This window comes from Rhineura floridana, chromosome 11 (assembly GCF_030035675.1).
Source record: "Rhineura floridana isolate rRhiFlo1 chromosome 11, rRhiFlo1.hap2, whole genome shotgun sequence".
In the NCBI taxonomy this organism is placed as follows: domain Eukaryota; kingdom Metazoa; phylum Chordata; class Lepidosauria; order Squamata; family Rhineuridae; genus Rhineura; species Rhineura floridana.
The window spans coordinates 61322487-61342114 of NC_084490.1; the positions used below are offsets into that span (position 1 = coordinate 61322487).

General features: G+C 43.0%; 2 protein-coding genes across 2 annotated transcripts in view; one reads left to right on the forward strand and one right to left on the reverse strand.

The window, feature by feature from the left end:
* The window catches only part of HGSNAT (heparan-alpha-glucosaminide N-acetyltransferase), a 40276-nt gene extending 38962 nt beyond the window's left edge, over positions 1–1314 (reverse strand). The window contains exon 1 of the mRNA XM_061591043.1: positions 879–1314. Coding sequence (XP_061447027.1) covers positions 879–1131 — 253 coding nt within the window. The 5' untranslated portion in view covers positions 1132–1314. The remainder of the gene's footprint in view (positions 1–878) is intronic.
* On the forward strand, positions 785–18209 carry POMK (protein O-mannose kinase). The gene is given in 5 exon segments (XM_061591044.1): positions 785–930; positions 5797–5849; positions 14891–14914; positions 14917–15197; positions 16772–18209. Coding segments are annotated over 5 exon segments (1146 nt in total). The 5' UTR covers positions 785–913; the 3' UTR covers positions 17543–18209.
* The last annotated feature ends 1419 nt before the right edge of the window (positions 18210–19628 follow it).

A 19628-nucleotide genomic window follows, 5' to 3' on the forward strand; every position in this document is an offset into this window, starting at 1 on the left:
GTGTGCCTTGACAGAAGCCTTAGGAGAGGAATGAACATTTTTTAACATCTGCCAAGATGATGAGTCAATCTAGGGAAACATTCATATTTACAATGTAATCTACTTGTTGCAGTGTTACAACACTTTATGGAATATGAATAGCAAGGAAGTACTAAAGGGGAAATGGATTAAATGTAATGGTAAATAAAGGATAATAAACCCAACCCTTCCCTCTATTTGGCTTTCCATTTGAAGAGTACTTTAAGGCATTGGCCTGCACTGCAGCCTTTTATTTTAGCTTTTGTTTTTTATCTTTGAGAACTGTATTTTTATGATTTTTAAACAAAACATGATCATCTCCATGAAGAACACCAAAAGAGCCCTGCGGGATCAGGCCAAAGGCCCACGGAGTCCAAACCTGTTCTCACAGTGGACAACCGAGATGCTCACAGGAAGCCACCCCGAGAGCAGGATAGCGGCAGCGTATCCTTAACGTGGGGCAGGGGCAGAGAAAAGGGGACGACAAGCAACACCGTTTTGCGATACTAGTTCGTATGTTTCAGGAATAGCGCTGTTCCTTAAAATAGAGAGCCCCTCTTTTCCTCTCCATCTCCCCTCCGCCGGCTGGAACTGAGAACTCAGCCCCGAACATCTCCCGAAGGGGCTCGCCATTCGATGACACCCTTTTTCTTTTTTGGTCGCTTGTTTGGCAAAGCAGAACGCAAAAGGTGCCTTTTACACGCCGTTTCACAACAAGCAGGTTCTCCAGCACATACTAGAGGAGGGTGGTCGGGCGGGCAGGCTGGCTGGCGAAGGAGCCGAGGAGAAAGAAACTGCAGGGTTGAAGGCGGCGGCGCAGGGAACGCCGGAAAAAAAGTGCATGGGAAGGGGAGGCTTACCGTGGGGCTGAGCCAAGCCCAACATCAGGAGGGCGATGAGCGGCCCGCCGAGGTAGGAGGCCGATTGACCCCAGCGCCCCAGCCCCACCATCCCCGCTGCCACGCTCGCTCGCTCGCTCAGTCGCCCAAGAAAGAGGGACGGGCCTTGCACCGGCCGCCCGCCTTCCCAGAGGAGGAGAAAGCGGCGGCTGTTTCCTGCCCCCCCCCCATGATTAGGAAGAAAACGGCGGAGGTTATCGCAGAGGATTAACATCTGCTGCCCCGTTCCTCCGCCATCCCGTCCCGTACGCCTCAGGCCAGACAACCCCGGCTGTGCGTGAGGCGACGACTGCAGGCTCGGGAGAGGAGCCGACGGAGGGAGCCGCTGCCCGAGCGAGGGGGGAAATGGGTAGCCGGGAGAAGCGTAGCGATTGACAAAGCCTTCCTCTCCCTGAAGTGGCACGCCTGGATCTGTGGCCGAACGGAGCTTCACGGGGTTTAATTCTTTTAATTTGATTTATTTATTTATTTATTTCCTGCCTATTGAAGTTGCTTTAGGCCACCTCTTAGGTCAGGAATGGGGGTTCTGTGGCCTTCCAAATGATGCTGGACTCCCCACTCTCAGCAGTTCCAGCCAGCCAGCCAGCCAGCCAGTCAACAGGGCTGGCCAATGGTCAGGAGACATCTGGAGGGCCGCAAGTTTCCCTTCCCTATTTTAGGACAAGGCAGCTGACATAAAGAAGAAACATTCAGTGAGCATACTCATTTATTAAAAATCACTATTACCATAAAAACAACTCTAATATAATCCCGTAATAGGTCAACGTCAGGCCGTTAAAATCAGATGAAATGCTTTAAAACAATTTCAGAACACAAGTACCATAAAACTATTATAAGAACGCATGAAATAAATAAATGGGTCTTTAACGCTTGCATGAAGGCCTGTATTGTTAGGGCCATATGTTCAGTTGTTGGAAGTTTTACAACCATGGGATCACAACCCAAAAGGCCCTGTCTTACCTTGTACCTGCCAGTCTGATTGATATTATAGGCAGCCCTATGAGGAAGACCTCTGGATATGACCTTAAGGCTCAGGCAGGTTCATACTGGTGAAAGCGGTCCTTCAAATAGACTACCCCCAAACTGCTTAGAGTATTACAGGTCAATGTTAGCTCTTTAAATGAGGCCTAGAAATGCACTAGGAACCAGTACAACTGGTACTATGTTGATGTCACATATTCCTACTGCCTGCCCCCACTCATTCATTGGTGATCGTGGCCGAGTAAGATTGTCTTCCAGGGTAAGGTCTTTAACAGTGGTCCGTAAGTGACTGTGGAGGCTAATTCTGGATCCACACAGCCTCCCACAGTGAGGACATAGGTTTCCAGATGGAAGATGGTCACGATGAGGATTTGCTTGGCATGCCTTCCACTTAGCTCGTTTGTCCCTTTCGCCCTGTATTCGTGCTTCTTCAAAGTCCATAGCACCTTTGATAATGGCAGACCTCCAATTGGGACACTCATGGGCCAAGGCTTCCCAGTTCTCGATGCTTATGTTACCTTTTTTTAGATTAGCTTTGAGAACATCTTTAAACCTCTTTAGCTGTCCACCTGAAGTTGATGCTGGAGGATCATTGTTTCAACACTGGTGGTCTTTGCTTCTTCCAATAAGCTAACATTAGTCCACCTGTCTTCCCAAGTAATTTGCAGAATTTTCCAGAGGCAGCGTTGGTGGACTCTTTCAAGAAGTTGGGAGTGGTGTTTATAGATGGTCCATGTTTCACAGGTGTACAGTAAGGTCGGTAGTACAATGGCTTTGCAAATAAGCATTTTGGTCTCCCTGTGAATATCCCGATCCTCGAACACTCTACGCTTCATTTGGGAGAATGCGGCACTCGCAGAGCTCAGACGATACTGAATTTCAGTGTAGATGTCAGCTTTTACAGAGAGATGGCAAGTGATTGACATTCTCCAGCATCGCACCATTAAGCTGGACTGATGGTGCTACAGAGGGATTGGTTCGCACTTGCTGATGAAGCCCTTTGGTTTTTTTGATTTTAAGCGAGAGGCCAAGCTTTTCATATGCTTCTGCAAAGACATTTAGGATAGTTTGAAGATCTTCCTCTGAATGTACAGAGACTACGTTATCATCGGCATATTGAAGTTCTATGACAGAGGTTGTAATTACCTTACTTTTTGCTTTCAGCCTACTGAGATTAAAAAGCTTTCCATCTGTTCGATATATGATTTCCATGCCAGTGGGAAGTTTCCCCTCAACAAGGTGTAGAATCATGGCGATGAAAATAGCAAATAAGGTCGAAGCAATGACACATCCCTGTTTGACGCCTGATCCCACTTTGAATGGATCACTTTGAGAGCCATTGTTGTCCAAAATTGTTGCCGTCATGTTGTCATGGAGGAGTTGCAAAATGTTCACAAATTTATCAGGGCATCTAACCGTTGATGTCTCCAAATGATCTGTTTATTGAGCATTCATTCTGATTTGTTTGCAGGGTGATTAGACTATGTCTAATACTCAATAAATAGATCATCTGGAAACCCCCTTGATATTTATGTGTAAATGGGCTACTAGGGGACACGTGTCTATGCAGGCAGAAGAAAGATGATAGAATGGTAGATGGTTGTCTTTTTAATATTATTTTCTGTCTCATTCTGAAGCATGTGTAGATAAATAACAAGATTTTCTATCACATCAACATAAGAATTTTTAGTGAAGCCAAGTTTACACATTCATAGTGAAACTAGAAATTACATACATACACTTGTAATTAACCTTTAATTAATTAATTACTATCCCAGCCTTCCTCCCAGAAGGAACCCAGGGCGGCAAACAAAGCATTAAAAATACTCTAAAACATCTTAAAAACAGACTTTAGAACATATTAAAACACACCATCTTTAAGAACATATTAAAACAAAACATCTTTAAAAACATCTTTAAAAAACATCTTAAAAAGCAATTTCAACACAGATGCAGATAAGGTCTCCACTTAAAAGGCTTGTTGAAAGAGGATGGTCTTCAATAGGTGCCAAAAGGATAACAGAGTTGGTGCCTGTCTAATATTTAAAGGGAGGGAATTCCAAAGGGTAGTTGCCACTATACTAAAGTTCCTCTTCCTATGTTGTGTGGAACAGACCTCCTGATAAGATGGTATCTGCAGGAGATCCTCACCTGCAGAGTGCAGTGATTAACTGGGTATAAAAGGGATATGATGATCTTTCAGGTGTCCTGGTCCCAAGCTGTATAGGGCTTTGTACACCAAAACCAGAATCTTGATCGTGGTTTGGCGTCATAGGTCTGTGGGAGGAGAACAACTTTCCATACTGGGGAACCCCCTTTTTGCATAAGAGGTTCAGTCTCCTTCCCCCAATAATCTGCATAGGTTGGTATCACAGGCTGGCCCTACCATGAAGATAATCTAGACTGTCCAATTATCTGGGAGGATTTCCAAATTCAACTAACGAGCTCAAGATCTGTAAATATTAAAGAGTAAGCTGCTTTGGATTTACTTTCCTAACAGCGGATTGTGAACCCAGTGAACAGAAGGTAGGGGGGATGATTTTTGCTGATTCTCTCTCTTTTCTGCAGCCCTCTGAAATCTGATCCAGAGGATTGGAGGACCCTCAGAACATTAGGCAGGTGTCATGGGAATTTGAAGAGAGAACCAGCAAAAATTAAATTGCCCCCCTTTTTCTTTCAGTGGGAGCCTCTACTGGATCAGAAACCCTGTGGAAGGGATGCTTAGGATCCAAGCTTGTGTCATATGGTTTGGGCATCCTGAAGCTGGGGTACTGAGAGGGTAGAAGGGCATATGGGGCTATAGATGTGTGAAGAACAACTGGATGGGTTGGAGAAGGGAAGGACTAAATATATTGTAGATGGACTGGATTGGAATACAATACTTTTATTATACTGTTTTAGTTGTCAGATCTTTAAAAAGTGAGAAACAGATTATATGTAGCTCTTTGGCAAGGCTCTAAAACACAGACCCACAGTAAGGTTCCTTCTAGGCCAAGGGGAGAGAGAGAGAGAGAGATGAACTCAAGGCACAGTTGTATTCATTCACTGTATCTAAATACAGCACAATCACTTTATACGTAAATGGAGTTATGTATGTGAACATCAAGTGTTACATCTAACTTGACTTATTGTGAAGGGTATGAGCTGAAAAGTCCCAGTTTAAATAGCACCCCAGTACCCCCATTTAATGTGGGAATAATACTACAATACTTTTGCTTGCTTAAGCATAATAATGCTTAATTATAGATAAATAATAATTATATGACAGCATTAGAGGCCATTCATATCTTAGTTTTTTGTATTTCTAAAATATACTTTCATTGGTATTTTCCAGCATAGAAACAAACAAAACTTTGTGTGCTTGATAACACAATGCAATAACAACAAACAGAACACGATGGTGTTCAAGTTCTTGTCTTTCACTTTTTCTTTATTGGTTACCACACTTAGAATCTTAAGGTCTGCATATTTTATCATGGAACACTTCTAAATACTTGTAATTTTCATTTTAAATTATTAAGATAATGCCGTCTAGGTGCTTCATTTGCAGTAAATCCTAATTATATACTGATCCAACTGTAGTTACACTTAGCATCCTAATGGGCTGAGTTTACTTTCTGTGTTTTGTAGCAGTTTAGCAGATGTTAATGAAATCTCATGGAATGCATCCTAGCCTGCTAGACAACTCTTGCAGTACCAGACTCTTGCTAAATAAATCCTGAATGTATGTAGCAGCTGGCTGCGAGGGACTTATTCATCTTGCAGTCACTCTCTTGGGATTGTGTCTACAAGCTGACCTGATGGCTACATCAGCCAAGTTTTTTATATGACTTTGTTTTTTCTTTTTCCTTGGTCCTCCTCCTCATTTGCTTTGTGTAACATCTTATCTGACAAACAGTTCTGGACAACCTGAAGGCTTGCCACACTTTTGCAACATTTTGCTTGGTTCCCGTAAGTATTGCCCAACTTCTGACAGTTGGATGCTGTGACTAACTTATAATAGAATGATAAAAAATATGGCTGCTTATAAGACACAATGTAGAAATTCAGGATCATATCATTATAATGATTTGGCAACATCGTCCCCACTCCCTGCCCCAGTAAGATAGAAGCTAATGTAGATTTGGGTGTTTATATCTCCACATTTCAGATGGGACCAAGGCATAACTAAGTCTTTTAAGAGCAATCACTAAGGGTTCTTCCAGACAGAGGGCTTTTATCACAAATGGATCATTCAGATCTGATTTTTGTGTTGATGTATTTGGCACATTAGCTTCCTTGCAGCCCCATTTTTTGCATGCACAACACACATTTAAAGTGCATGACTTTCTTCATTGAATGGATATTCATTGCTAAGCTACTGCTTACTATTCACACTTCCACTCTTGTCTGTCTTTTTCTCTTCTGGATATTGCATGCAGATATTTCTGTACCTCTGTGCACCTTTAAAAATATATATCCAGGGATTGCGCAATATTACCAGCATTAGTTATTGTGTTTTACAATTGACAATATTGAAGTTTTGGGGAGGGGGTCAGGGGAAGGGACAGTATTCATTTCCAGGAATGCACAAGAGTGATATTTGTCTGCTGAACAGGTCTTGTGCAAGACCTCTGTATTACTATTATTTTTAAAAAACCTGACATTGCTGTTACAGTTTCCAGGTTGTTGAAGTTCAAACGATCCTTCAGCCTTCAATAGTTGGTGGAAATAGGTACTCCTGTATCCTCTGGGCTGCTGGAGGAAAAAAAATGGCAAGGTTGTGCTCAGATGAGGACCAAAAAGAAGCAAGGGTTATGGAATTAGAGGCCATTCATCAGAACATCACCACACATGACAAACTGCCTGCCAAATAAATAAATAAATAAACACACTAATGAGATTCCACACAGTGACTGCAAATTTATAAGGGGTAATTTTTATTTACTGCATTTTCTGTGGTAAAGGGAAATCTGGATTAAATGAAAGAAGAAGAAGTATGTACTGACATTGATGGTATTGTGTGAACACTGCAAAAACTTGCATCCATGAGCAACACCGATTCCACAATAAATCCCCATTCGGAAGCACACTTACTTGATTTTTATTGGCAAAATACAGTGTAACAGACACCTATTTCTACTGCAATACTATGCAGACAGTAGAAAACTAAAAATAAATATATTTGAATGTCCAGTGAATCCATTTCACTTGCACTGCCAGAGTGTCTCGATTTTCAGAAAACACACCTCACGTTGCAGCAAAGGTAAACCTAGTTATTTTTCTACATTGCCCTCTTAGCCCTTCCCCAGGCAGCACTTAATTACATACACGCTTTCCGATCCCATTCAATTCAGCGCTTTGCTTTGATTCCTCTGAAATGTGAAACGAAAATTCTGACCCAAACGGAACCAGGAAGTATGTGTATTCTACATTCTTATCTCTGTGTTCAGAAAGGAGGTGTTCACGTGACTCAGATCAGATTATGTTGGTACTGTCATGTCGGCTGCCGGCTATTCAAAATGATATATTAGGCGAGTGTAATAAGGAGTAAGATAAGCGTAGGAGAGGTAAGCAACAGAGTCGCTGGGGGTGTAATTTGCCGGATGACAGAAATTACTGCGTGGTAATGCTGAGATACTGTAAACACAAAAAGAGAGATTCTCAATATTTTCCTTATGGGTCGATCTACCGTTTCCCTAAACATCCTATTTATTTGGCAGTATATTCAGTGGAGCTTTCTGCTTACTATTGCACCCCCTCTTTTTTCTTTTTTCTTTTTGCTAATCATTCTGCAAGAAGATCAAGAGATGAATGAAAAAACCCTGCAATTCCTTAACGAAATGCTCGAATGTTAAAACAACATGAATCAGAAATCTGGAGAATAAATTCTTCATAGTTTACTGTTTCTTTCGCTTAAGGCAATATGACTGAAAATCTAGCCAGAGCTCTCTGGCAAAATATCAGGCTGGTGGAATATATTCAGGATTTGCACATTGGTTTGCATGTTTGAGTTGAGTTGAAAAGTTATTATTCCTCCTTCAAATATTTCTGTTTCAGTGTCAAATGTTAGAGGTGGAGAATGAGAAGAAAACAAAACAACCTGTTTGCCTCTAGTTTGGAAAAGGAAAGGGAAACATAACAAAAGTGTTATGGGAAAATATAATTTTTAATTTTTTAAAATTAAAAATAAATTTAAAAAACTATTTCTTATGTACTTAATCTATATTAAATCTGCTATCATACATCAATATAGGGTAAATATTTGATATTATATTAGAAATTTTTTAAATGAATTTGATTAAAACTTTTGTTGTAATTAAGAAAAGATTACCCCCGTTTTAATTCTAAAGTGTGTGTGTGTGTGTGTGTGTGTGTGTGTGTGTGTGTGTGTGTGTGTGTGTGAGAGAGAGAGAGAGAGAGAGAGAGAGAGAGAGAGAGAGATATTCTGGGGGGACTTGGATAGTACAAACTATCATTTTATCACCCTATACTCAGAGGCACATGTTACCAAATTCTTCCAAGCTACACAGCAAGTGGATTGGACTGTGAAAGACCAACCCAAACTGTGTTTGCATTTTGACAAATTTGTAGGGCAGCCCAATATCTCAAAGAGGAGGTCAGGTTTCCTGCTCCCCTGGTGCATTCACTATAGCTGCCCAATTTCCCTGCTTTTTAAAGTTTGATAGAAAGGTCTGTGGGTTATAGGTATGTTCTTAAACCGCAAGGTTTTTTCCTATTAGTGAATTTCTCTGCTTTTTAATCCGGGAGGTAAGAAATGGGATCCTGTGCATGTTTGCTGAGAATGGGTTGATCATTTCCATGCTTATTGAGTTCAGTGGGATTTACTCCCCTGCAATCATGCTTAGGATAGGTGAAACTGACCACGGGGGATGGGGAGGGGGAAAGAGAGAGGGGAGGAAGGGCAGAGGGGAGGAGGGGGATGGGACCAGGCAGCAGGGAGAAGGGAAGAGAAGGGCAGGTTTGATCATTTGCATGTTTATTGAGTTCAGTGGTATTTACTCCCATGCAATCATGCTTAAGATAGGTAAAACTGATGGGGAGGAGGAGCAGGAGGTGGAGGGGAGAGGGAAGGAGGGGCAAAGGAAGGGGAAGGGAAGGGGCAAGAGGGAGGGGATAGGAGGGAGTAGGGAGGGTGGGTTTGATCATTTGCATACTTTTTAAGTTCAATGGGGTTTATTTCTGTGCAATCATGTTTAGGATAGATCGTTGAAGGAGGCTGTGATAAGACTTTTGTTAAAAAAGCCTTCGTTAGACCCTGTGGATCCTAACAACTTCCTCCCAGTCTCTAATCTCCCCTTTCTGGGCAAGGTGATTGAGAGGGCAGTGGCTGCTCAGCTCCACGTTTTCCTGGATGAATCGGAATATCTAGACCCTTTCCAATCAGGCTTCAGGCCTGGCCATGGGACAGAGACTGCCTTGGTCGCCCTGCTTGATGACCTACGCTGGGCATCAGACAGGGGGTGTGCATCCCTGTTGGTGCTGCTGGACCTCTCGGCGGCCTTCGATATGATCAACCATGGTATCCTTCTGGACCATCTAGCTGGGATGGGACTGGTAGGCACTGTTTACGGTGGCTCCGGTCCTACCTGACAGACAGGACCCAGAAAGCAGTGCTGGGAGACTACTGCTCGACCCCCTGGCCATTGGCCTATGGGGTACCGCAAGGTTCCATTCTGTCTCCCATGCTCTTTAACATTTATATGAATGAATGAATGTTTATTTCGGTCCATGACCAGCAGAACATTTATATGAAACTGCTGGGAGAGGTCATCAGGAGATTTGGAGTACAATGTCATCAATATGCTGATGACACTCAGCTCTGTCTCTCCCTACCACCTGATTGCAGGGAGGGAGTTCTCATCCTAAACCGGTGCCTGGAGGCTGTGAAGGGCTGGATGTGGGCTAACAAACTGAAACTTAATCCAGACAAGACGGAAGTACTGCTGGTCAAGGGAAAAATTGCACCAGGGACGGGGTTGCAACCTGTTCTGCACAATCCTTGAAGGAGCAGGTCCGTAGTTTGGGAGTCCTCCTGGATCCTCCCTGCTGCTTGAATATCAGGTGGCTGAGGTAGCCAGGAGTGCTTTTGGCCAACTTAAACTGGTCTACCAGCTGCATTTGTTCCTGGAGGCAGTTGAGTTGGCCACAGTGACACATGCATTGGTGACATCGAGGCTTGATTACTGTAATGTACTCTATGTGGGGCTGCCTTTGAAAACGGTTTGGAAATTGCAGTTGGTTCAAAATGCAGCAGCCAGAATGTTAACTGGAGCACAGCGCAGGGAGCATATCACCCCTGTGTTTTATTTATTTATTTTATTTATTTATTTAATTACATTTCTAGACCGCCCTATAGCAGAAAGCTCTCAGGGCGGTGTACAACAAATAAAATCACAATTAAAATATGAGCAAGTGTGGAAAATATATATATATATAGTACAATTATAAAACATTAATAAAATTGCCATTGAGATTTATAAATTAAGATCATATTAAGTTTAGAATGTTAAATTTAAAATATTTAAAAATTTACAAAATTTAAAAAGCCTGGGCGAAAAGGTAAGTTTTTACCTGGCGCCGAAAAGATAACAGAGAAGGCGCCAGGCGTATCTCGTCTGGGAGGGCATTCCATGGTTCGGGGGCCACCACCGAGAAGGCCCTAGATCTAGTTGTTGATCTCCGGGCCTCTTTATGGGTTGGGACCCGGAGAAGGGCCTTCGACGTCGAGCGTAGTGAACGGGTAGGTACATAGCGAGAGAGGCGCTCCATCAGGTATTGCGCTCCGATGCCGTTTAGGGCTTTATAGGTAAGAACCAACACTTTGAATCTGGCCCGGAAACATATCGGTAGCCAGTGCAGCTGCGCCAGGACAGGTGTTCGATGGTCAAATTTCTTTGTCCCAGTGAGAACTCTGGCCGCAGCATTTTGCACTAGCTGAAGTTTCCGAACCGTCTTCATAGGTAGCCCCACGTAGAGTGCATTACAGTAGTCCAATCTAGAGGTTACCATAGCATGGATAACTGAGGCAAGATGCTCCTTGCTCAGATAGGGTCGTAGTTGGGCTACCAGCCGAAGCTGGTAGAATGCATTCCGTGCCACCGAGGCTACCTGAGCCTCAAGTGACAGGAGCGGATCTAATAAGACCCCCAAACTACGGACCTGTTCCTTTAGGGGGAGTGTAACCCCATCCAGAGCAGGTCTGACATCAACCACCTGGGCAGAGTATCCCCCCACCAACAGCATCTCAGTCTTGTTAGGATTGAGTTTCAGTTTATTAGCTCTCATCCAGCCCATTATCGCGGCCAGGCAGCGGTCTAGTACATCAACAGCCTCACCTGACGAAGATGAAAAGGAGTAGTAGAGCTGCGTATCATCAGCATATTGCTGGAAACGCACTCCAAAACTCCTGATGACCTCACCCAGCGGCTTCATATAGATATTAAAAAGCATGGGGGACAGAACTGAACCCTGCGGGACCCCATATTGGAGTACCCAGGGACTCGAGTAATGTTCCCCCAGCATCACCTTCTGGAGACGATTCCCGAGATAGGAGCAGAGCCACCGCCAAGCAGTGCCTCCCACTCCTAAATCCGTAAGTCGCTCCAGAAGGATACCATGGTCGATGGTATCAAACGCCGCTGAGAGATCAAGGAGAACCAACAGAGTTACACTCCCTCTGTCTTTCTCCCAACAGAGGTCATCATACAGGGCGACCAAGGCCGTTTCTGTACCAAACCCCGGCCAAAAGCCCGATTGAAATGGGTCTAGATAATCAGTTTCATCCAAGAGAGCCTGGAGTTGGCGAGCGACCACACGCTCTAGAACCTTGCTGGCTCCCAATTTGTTTCCAGGCCCAATTCAAAGTGCTGGTTCTGACCTTTAAAGCCCTAAACAGCCTTGGACCAATGTACCTGAGGGACCGCTTACGCCCATATGTACCTGTCCGGGATTTAAGATCATCTGCCTCTGGTCTCCTTTGCGTACCTGGAGTGAAAGATGTTAGATTGACAGGCACGCAAGAGAGAGCTTTTTCAGCTGTGGCCCCCAAGCTCTGGAATACCCTACCCCAAGAAGTTTGCTCTGCTCCCTCCCTGTTGGTTTTCCAGAGACTTCTGAAAACGATCTTGTTCCGGAGAGCCTTTGGAAGGGACTGAAGGTAGAGCCTGACACTGATTTTATGTCTTCTACGTTAAATTTTTACCTTTGTAGCCCCTTTAGTACCAATCCCTATATATATGTGTGTGTATATATATATGAGGAAGATGATTATAGTATATATATAGTATTTTATGTATTTTAATTGTATTTTATGTATTTTAATTTATTTTAATGTTTTTGTGATTTTACTGCTCACAGTTTTATTATGTACATGTCTGATTTTATTTTTGTAAGCCACCGAGTGCCTTATTATAGGGTAGAAGGGCAGGATAGAAATATTTTAAATAAATAAATAAATAAATAAACCTGAGGAGGGGGAGGGGAAGAGATTGGGTGGGAGGGCACTGGGCAGAGAGGAAGCCCCTTTCCTTTCCAAAAGGAAAACATTGTGAACAGTATCATTGCTTTTCGGTGTTTCCTCCACCTTTTTATTCTACAGCAGGCACATGTAGCCTCCTACCCAAATTTAAACCAAAGCTGTTCCCTGGCCACATCCACACCAGACCTTTGTTTCACTTTAGATAGTTATGGCTTCTCCCAAAGAATCCCGTGAAATATAGTTAGTGAAGGGTGCTGAGAGTTGCTAGGAGACACCCTGTTCCCCTCATAGAGCGTCAATCAGATTGGCTGACTGTTAAACCATGCTGGCCACTGGAGCTCTGTAAGGGGAATAAGAGTCTCCTCTCAGTACCCTTCACAGACTACACTTCCCAGGATTCTTTGGGGGAAGCCATGACTGTCTCAAGTCTGGCATGGGTGTGGCCCCGATAAGCAAGCAGCTGTGAGTCTGGCATTTAGAACACTAACAGTTGGTTCTTACTGAGCATGCCCAACATTATCATTGAGTTCAATGTAAAATTTCTTAATTAAAAATCAGCCAGGCATTTTTTTAACTTTTAAACTGCAGAAGATGAAGGTCAGAGTATGGGGCAAGGTCAGTAATAGGATTACATGTAATCAGTGATTTTTAATTAATTTCAACACATTATGAGAACAAATTATGAGTCCAAAAAGGTCTGTTTTTTTCTCTCTTTTTAGACTTTGAACTCTCAATTCTCTCTGGCTGTTTTGTGTATTGCCATGAACATTTACAGGGCTGTTAAGCAAGTGTTTCTGAGTTCAGGACTATAAGTTTTGTAAGGTTTTGTTTTGAATGAGCTTATGGGAAGCATCAGAATGGCATGTGGGTTATTTTCAATTTAACACTGCGGAATGTGAAAAATCCACGCTGGCTATAATACGTGACTGTATAATGACAGAGTCATTTAGTTCAAGAAGATACTTTTAAAGATATTTTGTATTCTACCTATAGGTTTTTTTCTACCATAACTGTACACCAATTAAAAAACACTGCAAGTCTCTAGTTTCAGAGGGAGTTAATTACATCCTTAAGGCTGCAATGCTATACATCTTTACTGGAAGTAAGCCCCACTGAACTCAACTGACTGTACTTCTAAGTAGACATGTTAGGATTGCCCTGTAAACATCTCCCACTGAAATTAATGGATTGTTCCCATGATGAACAAATGGTTTTCAGCAGGGCCCAACAAAATTTAGCTGGCCTTGGTAGTCAACCAAAATGCTATGGGCACCCGGACACACTGTAATATAGGTCCAAAACAGCATTATAAAGTCAGTATATAATTTAGGAAACGTGGAACATGAGGTCAGGGGCAATGCTCTTCTCATCTCCAACATGGGCATGGGGGACTATTCCTGCGATCTGCCACTTGGCTCTCCTCACCTGCTTGGACCTGGAGATAGGGGCAGAGATAATTCCCATAGCTGAGCTATAATTTGGAGCACTTTAGAAACCAATTGGAACTGTAGGGAAGATCCCTGCTCCCCTTGCCAGGTTCTGTCTGGAGAGGAGGGCTGGGGCTTGTTTTGGCATAAGGCTTTCAAGCTGCTCTTAGCACCTCCAAAGTGAAGTTCAACCACTAAGGCTGCAATCCAATGCACTTACCTGGGAGGAAGTCCCATTGAGCCCTGTGGAGCTTACTTCTGAGTAGACATGTATTGGGCTGCTGCCTAAGATGATTCCCACCCACTGCAAAGCTGAATGGGCTGGTCCCCTGCTGTCCACTTATTCTGGTAAGCAGAATTGTGGATCTCTTGTTTTCAGGATTGTTTCTGGTGTAATTGCTAAAACTAAAATATTGGTCTCTCTGTGTGAAATCTTATTTAACTTGTAGCTAAATTAAAGTAAATTTAATCGTTTCCAAATAGAACACTTATGGCTGTGGCCAGACACTCTCAATAGAATGCAGCCAGTTCAGCACTTCATGTTGCTTTCTTTGAGAGCGAGGTAAGCATGTGATATGCTTTCTTTGACTAAATTAATGCCTTTCAGGAATGTTATTACAAACTTAGTCTAAATGCTCAAGGCTTTATTTCTTTCTCAAGTAGTGCATGTATGTGTGCCCTTTTGGATTGTCTGTTATCACGTGCCTTTGTGACGGCAAGTGATTCTGACATTAGTAGGTATTTTTGGTCTGGGCCCTAATTGGATCTATTACCAATCACTGAAAGTCTTGTATCCAAATGCTCTTCTTGTATCCAAGTAACCTCTGCCATTGTGTGCTTCCTTCTCCGATGTGTGCAGAGCTTTTGCTGGATCTGTGGTAAATTATTAGCAGAATTATTAATCTCCTACTAGTTGTATGTTGCAAGTTTAATGCTTGTTTGTTTGTGGCTGTAGTATTGCTATATAAAAATAGTAGACTTTGACCTTTTTAGATTCCCCCCTGCCCCCCAAAATTGTAACTCAAGTGCCCCACCCCCATGATTGCTATGCTAAAATAACATTTTCTAACTTTTATATTTTACAGAAAATCTGAAAGATGACTGTTACAACATAAGAAAAAATCCAAAGATATGAAAACTGATCTTATGCAAAAGCTGATCCCTCCTGTCTTGTTTCTGATTTTGGCTGTGTTGCTCGTGAACTTGCTCCTCTCTCAGTACTTCAGCTATGTGTATGTTTCCCATGGACAGGCCGATGTTGAACACAACTCTTGTCCTCATGGTTACTTCAGACTAGGAACCGTTAAGAACTGTTCTCCATGGCTGTCTTGCGAGGCCATGAAAAGAGAAGTCCGCAAACTGAAACGCATTGGTGAAGGAGCTGTGAAAAGGGTTGGTTTATTAAAATGGATCATGAATATAGTAAAGATGTTATTCTGTAATAAGGGAGGAAAGGAGGAGAGAGGTGGGAATGTTGAAGCTCGCCTGAATTAGAGCTTGAGTCCTGTAGCAAAAGAGAGTGACAAGGGGAGTGATGGTGGAAGGAAAGACTAAAGCAGGGCCGAGGAACGTTTTGGCCCAGCAGGCCAGATCTTTACCTCCCCCTACCCCGTGGGCCAATTTTGACAGGTGCGTGGGACTACCCACCTCTCAGTCATCTGAAGCCGTAATGATGTCAAGTGATTGACAGGTAGGTGGTCCCATCCACAGGTCTGTCAAAGTTGGCCCATGGGGATAGCGGGAGATAGCAAACAGGACTGAACTCACCATGCATCAGCTGATGAGTAGGGACTTCAGTCCCTCTGTCTGCAGGCTTCAGGTGTGTGAGGTTGTTCAGCTGATGGGTAGGGAGCTCAGTCCTGCTTTCCCACAGGGAGGTAGTATGTGCAGTCAACCCAAGCAGGACTGAAAAAACCTGTGTATCAGGGTGATACAACCTGATTCATGGGTGAGTGTGGCCCACATTTGAACCCCTGGTGGGCTAAGATTGGGCTGTGGACTAAAGGTTCTCCATCCCTGACTTAAAGAATGTAAGAGGCAATACTCTGGTTCCCTCTACTCTGTGAACACACCCAATGGGAGTATAGTTGGCAACTCTCTGCCTGGAGTCAGTGAAGGGTGGATGGTGCATCTGAGGACCCCATGTGGGAGAGGAGCTCCACACTCCATCCAGGCCATCTCAGATATTGAGCCAAATATTCCCAATGAGCACAGAGGAGCTGCTTACTTACCTGCGGTAGGTTCTGAAGCAAGAACAGCCTGGGGTAATGCCCGTTTGAACCTGAGCACCTGATTGAATTAACCCAGAGCTGTAACGATGGTCATTAAAATAAAACTTATCATGATCAACTGATCTGAGTCTCTCTGAGGTCAGTATTGATGGGAGAGATGATGGCCATGGGTGGCTTTTATGTTCCAGATACATTCACAGATATTATTATTTATTAAATTTATATCCCGCCCTTCCTCCCAGTAGGAGCCCAGGGTGGCATATACTGTATACATACACATAAAAGGCAGATATACTGACTTTTTATATTACTGCTTGTGTGTATGTTTCACTGAATCTCTGAAATCTGGTGAATGTGAATGCTGACAATCCCAGCTGAATTTTATGAATGACTAGAAACAGATATGTATTTCATCATGTTCTATTTGGGTGGCTGTCTACACTGATCTCTTTGTTTCTAAACACTCAAAACTTTTGTCTGTTATTTGTAAACATTCACCAGTTTCCAGATCCTCAGTGTTATATAACTTGCTGTGTTCTTCTAGCATCTCGTCTTGTTTTTGACACACAGGGTCATTACCTATGCTGGTGGTGATGGGTAAACCCTTCAGTTTGGAATCAGGCTTGTCAAACTGAGCTGTAGTGAAGGCATGCTGGAAAATAGTTTTACAAACCAAATTTCAAAGTTTGGAAACCATGTCTGGGTTTCAGAGTTTGAACATTCTTCTTGTTTTAGGTCTTCCTTTCTGAATGGAAGGAAAACAAAGTTGCCCTTTCCCAGCTAACACTGCTGGAGCTACAAGACGACTTCATTCATGGGCTGCAGATGCTGAGATTTCTACAAAGCAAACATGTGGTCAAGCTGCTTGGATATTGTGAGGAGGAATTCATGGTTCTTACAGAGTACCATCCATTTGGCTCCCTGAAGAATCTGAATGAAATATTGAACCTTCCAAAATACAAGAGCTTCAACACATGGCATATCAGGTTCCAGCTTGCCATAGACTATGTGAACATTCTCCATTACCTGCACAACAGCCCCTTGGGCACTCTTGTGATGTGTGACTCCAATGACTTGGATAAAGTACTTTCTCAGTACTTGCTGACGAGCAGCTTCCATGTTATTGTGAATGACTTGGATGCCTTGCCTTTCGTGGACAAGAATGCTGGAAAAATGATCAGATGTGGCCATCGGGAACTGCAGGGTGAGTTTGTTGCTCCTGAACAGCGTTGGCCGTATGGAAAGGAAATGCCGTTTGAAGACAACCTCATGCCTCCATATGATGAAATGACAGATATATGGAAAATCCCTGATGTTTCCAATTTTGTCTTGGGAGATGTTGAAGGGAGTGATCTTGTCAGGTTTCACCTCTTTGGCATCCACATGGCATGTAAAAAGAGCCCACATGAAAGACCTTCTGCTCAGATGGTTTTGGACACATACAAGAAAGTACTAGCATCGCTTGTCAGAGAATCAGTTGCACCAAGGACAAGGGACATGTTATAAAAAATACTCATGGACAAGTTTTGGTACATATTTAACTCTCTTCCTATTCTGAAAAAGACATGGTGCTGGTTGAAGCATAAATATAAATAGTGAAACTCTACAATAGTGGTCAGGATGATGGGAGCTATTGTTCAGCAACATATGCAGGGCCAAAGGATCGCCACACCTGCCCTAAAAGTTTGTCTTGAAATGTAGCACATTGCTTTTTCTGTGTTTACTAAGAGAGGTCATAAAAGGAGGTATTGTCTGGCAGCCCAATTTGGGTGAGAGCTAAATCTGCCTTCTGTGCCTTGTGCCCCTAGTATGTGGGGTGGGATACTCATTTTGCACCTTTTGTGTCTTATGGTTCACCTCATTTTCTTTGTTCATATCATTCAGTGGAAGCCACTACAAATGGAGGTGGTACATCCTTTGTATCACCTTGCCCAAGGGCCAGTTGTGGTGAATCTTTGGCCTTTCAGATGTTGTAGAACTACAACTCCCACCATCCCTGGCTATTGGCCATACTTGCTGGGGCTGATAGGAGTGTAGTTCAGTAACAGCTGAAGGGCTAAAGATTCCCAACACCTGCCCTATGGATCATTTCCTCATGATGCTATTGCAGCCTTTCCCAACCAGTGTGCCTCCAGATGTTGTTGGACCACAACTCCCATCAGCCTTAGCCAGCATTGCCAATGGTCAGGAAAGATGGGAATTGTGGTCCAACAACATCTGGAGGCACACTGGTTGGGAAAGGCTGTGCTATTGTGTGACAGAAACCTGGATATTGGTAACTTACTGATACTGTTAATAGTTACAGCACCTATAGTGTTAAAAGCATTTCACATGTGTTATCTTATAAATTCTTTCTAAAGCCTAACATTATTATCCCTCTGTTGGTGATGGGAGAAAAATCAGGAACACATGATTAATTAAAAGCGCTACCCAGAAATATAGTGATGAATACTAGCTTAGAGAGCTTAAAAAGAATTCCAGGCAAATGAATGGAGAACAGATCTATTCAAGGGCTGTTAGTCATGATGACTATATGGAACCTCCAGATTCAGAAGCAGTGCACTAGTCAATGTCAGTTGCTGGGGAGCAGTGGGAAACTAGTGCTGTTGCCTTCATGCCCTGCTTTCCCAGAAGCAACTAGCTGTCCAGATGTTGTTGGACTCAAAGTCCCATTGGCCCCAGCCAGCCCAGCCAATGGTTAGAGATGATGGTAGCTGAATGGGAGTTGCTTTTCCATGGGTTCATATCATGGTGGTGATGTAACACTTAAAGGCCTGCCACTTCAGCATCAATCATGTCGGTGCTTAACATGAAATTGTCATCAGGCTTGGATCAGGGATGGGAATCAAATGATAGGGATCTGCACAATTGAACCCACCCATATAGTGTCAAATTTTAAAATGTTGTAGGAGCATAGTGAGATGAGCCCATCAAAATGATGGCTATTGCTGTAAAATCTAAATGGCACGTTGTCCTAGCCCTGATCTACAGAATTGCCTGAGATACTTTGTAGAAACACTAGATGGCAATAGACCAGTGGTTCTCAAACGTTTTTGGTTTGCGGCGTACTGTAAAACATAAAAATTTTCTGGCGCACTTAGTGTACATAATTAAAAATAATATATTTTAAATTATGAATAAAAATAACAAACTATAGAAAACTATTACTTACCATATACAAATGGGTTTCTTCTCATTTTTAAAATATACTTTCATAATATTTGAGGCACACCTAGCCACCTCTTAGGGCGCACCGTTTGAGAATCACTGCAATAGACAATAGAATGTATACTAACGTCCTGTGGTTCCTAAGGCCAAAATCACTTTATCTCTTCCCTGGTGAAGTGACCCGGAATGATGATAGGGTGAATGGGCACAGAATATAAAGTGTAAAATATATATTACTATGAAACAATGACTTCAAGGGGATGGCGGAGGTGGCAGCAGAGAGAATAAACCAAGCCTGTATCCTCATTCCCAATTTCCATGTACCAGTGAGTTGTGAGGCTGACTGAAATGACTGAAAAGTTTTGATCAAATGAACAAGTAATAAATACTGTGAATGTTAGCTTGGTCATATTGTTGCAGATAC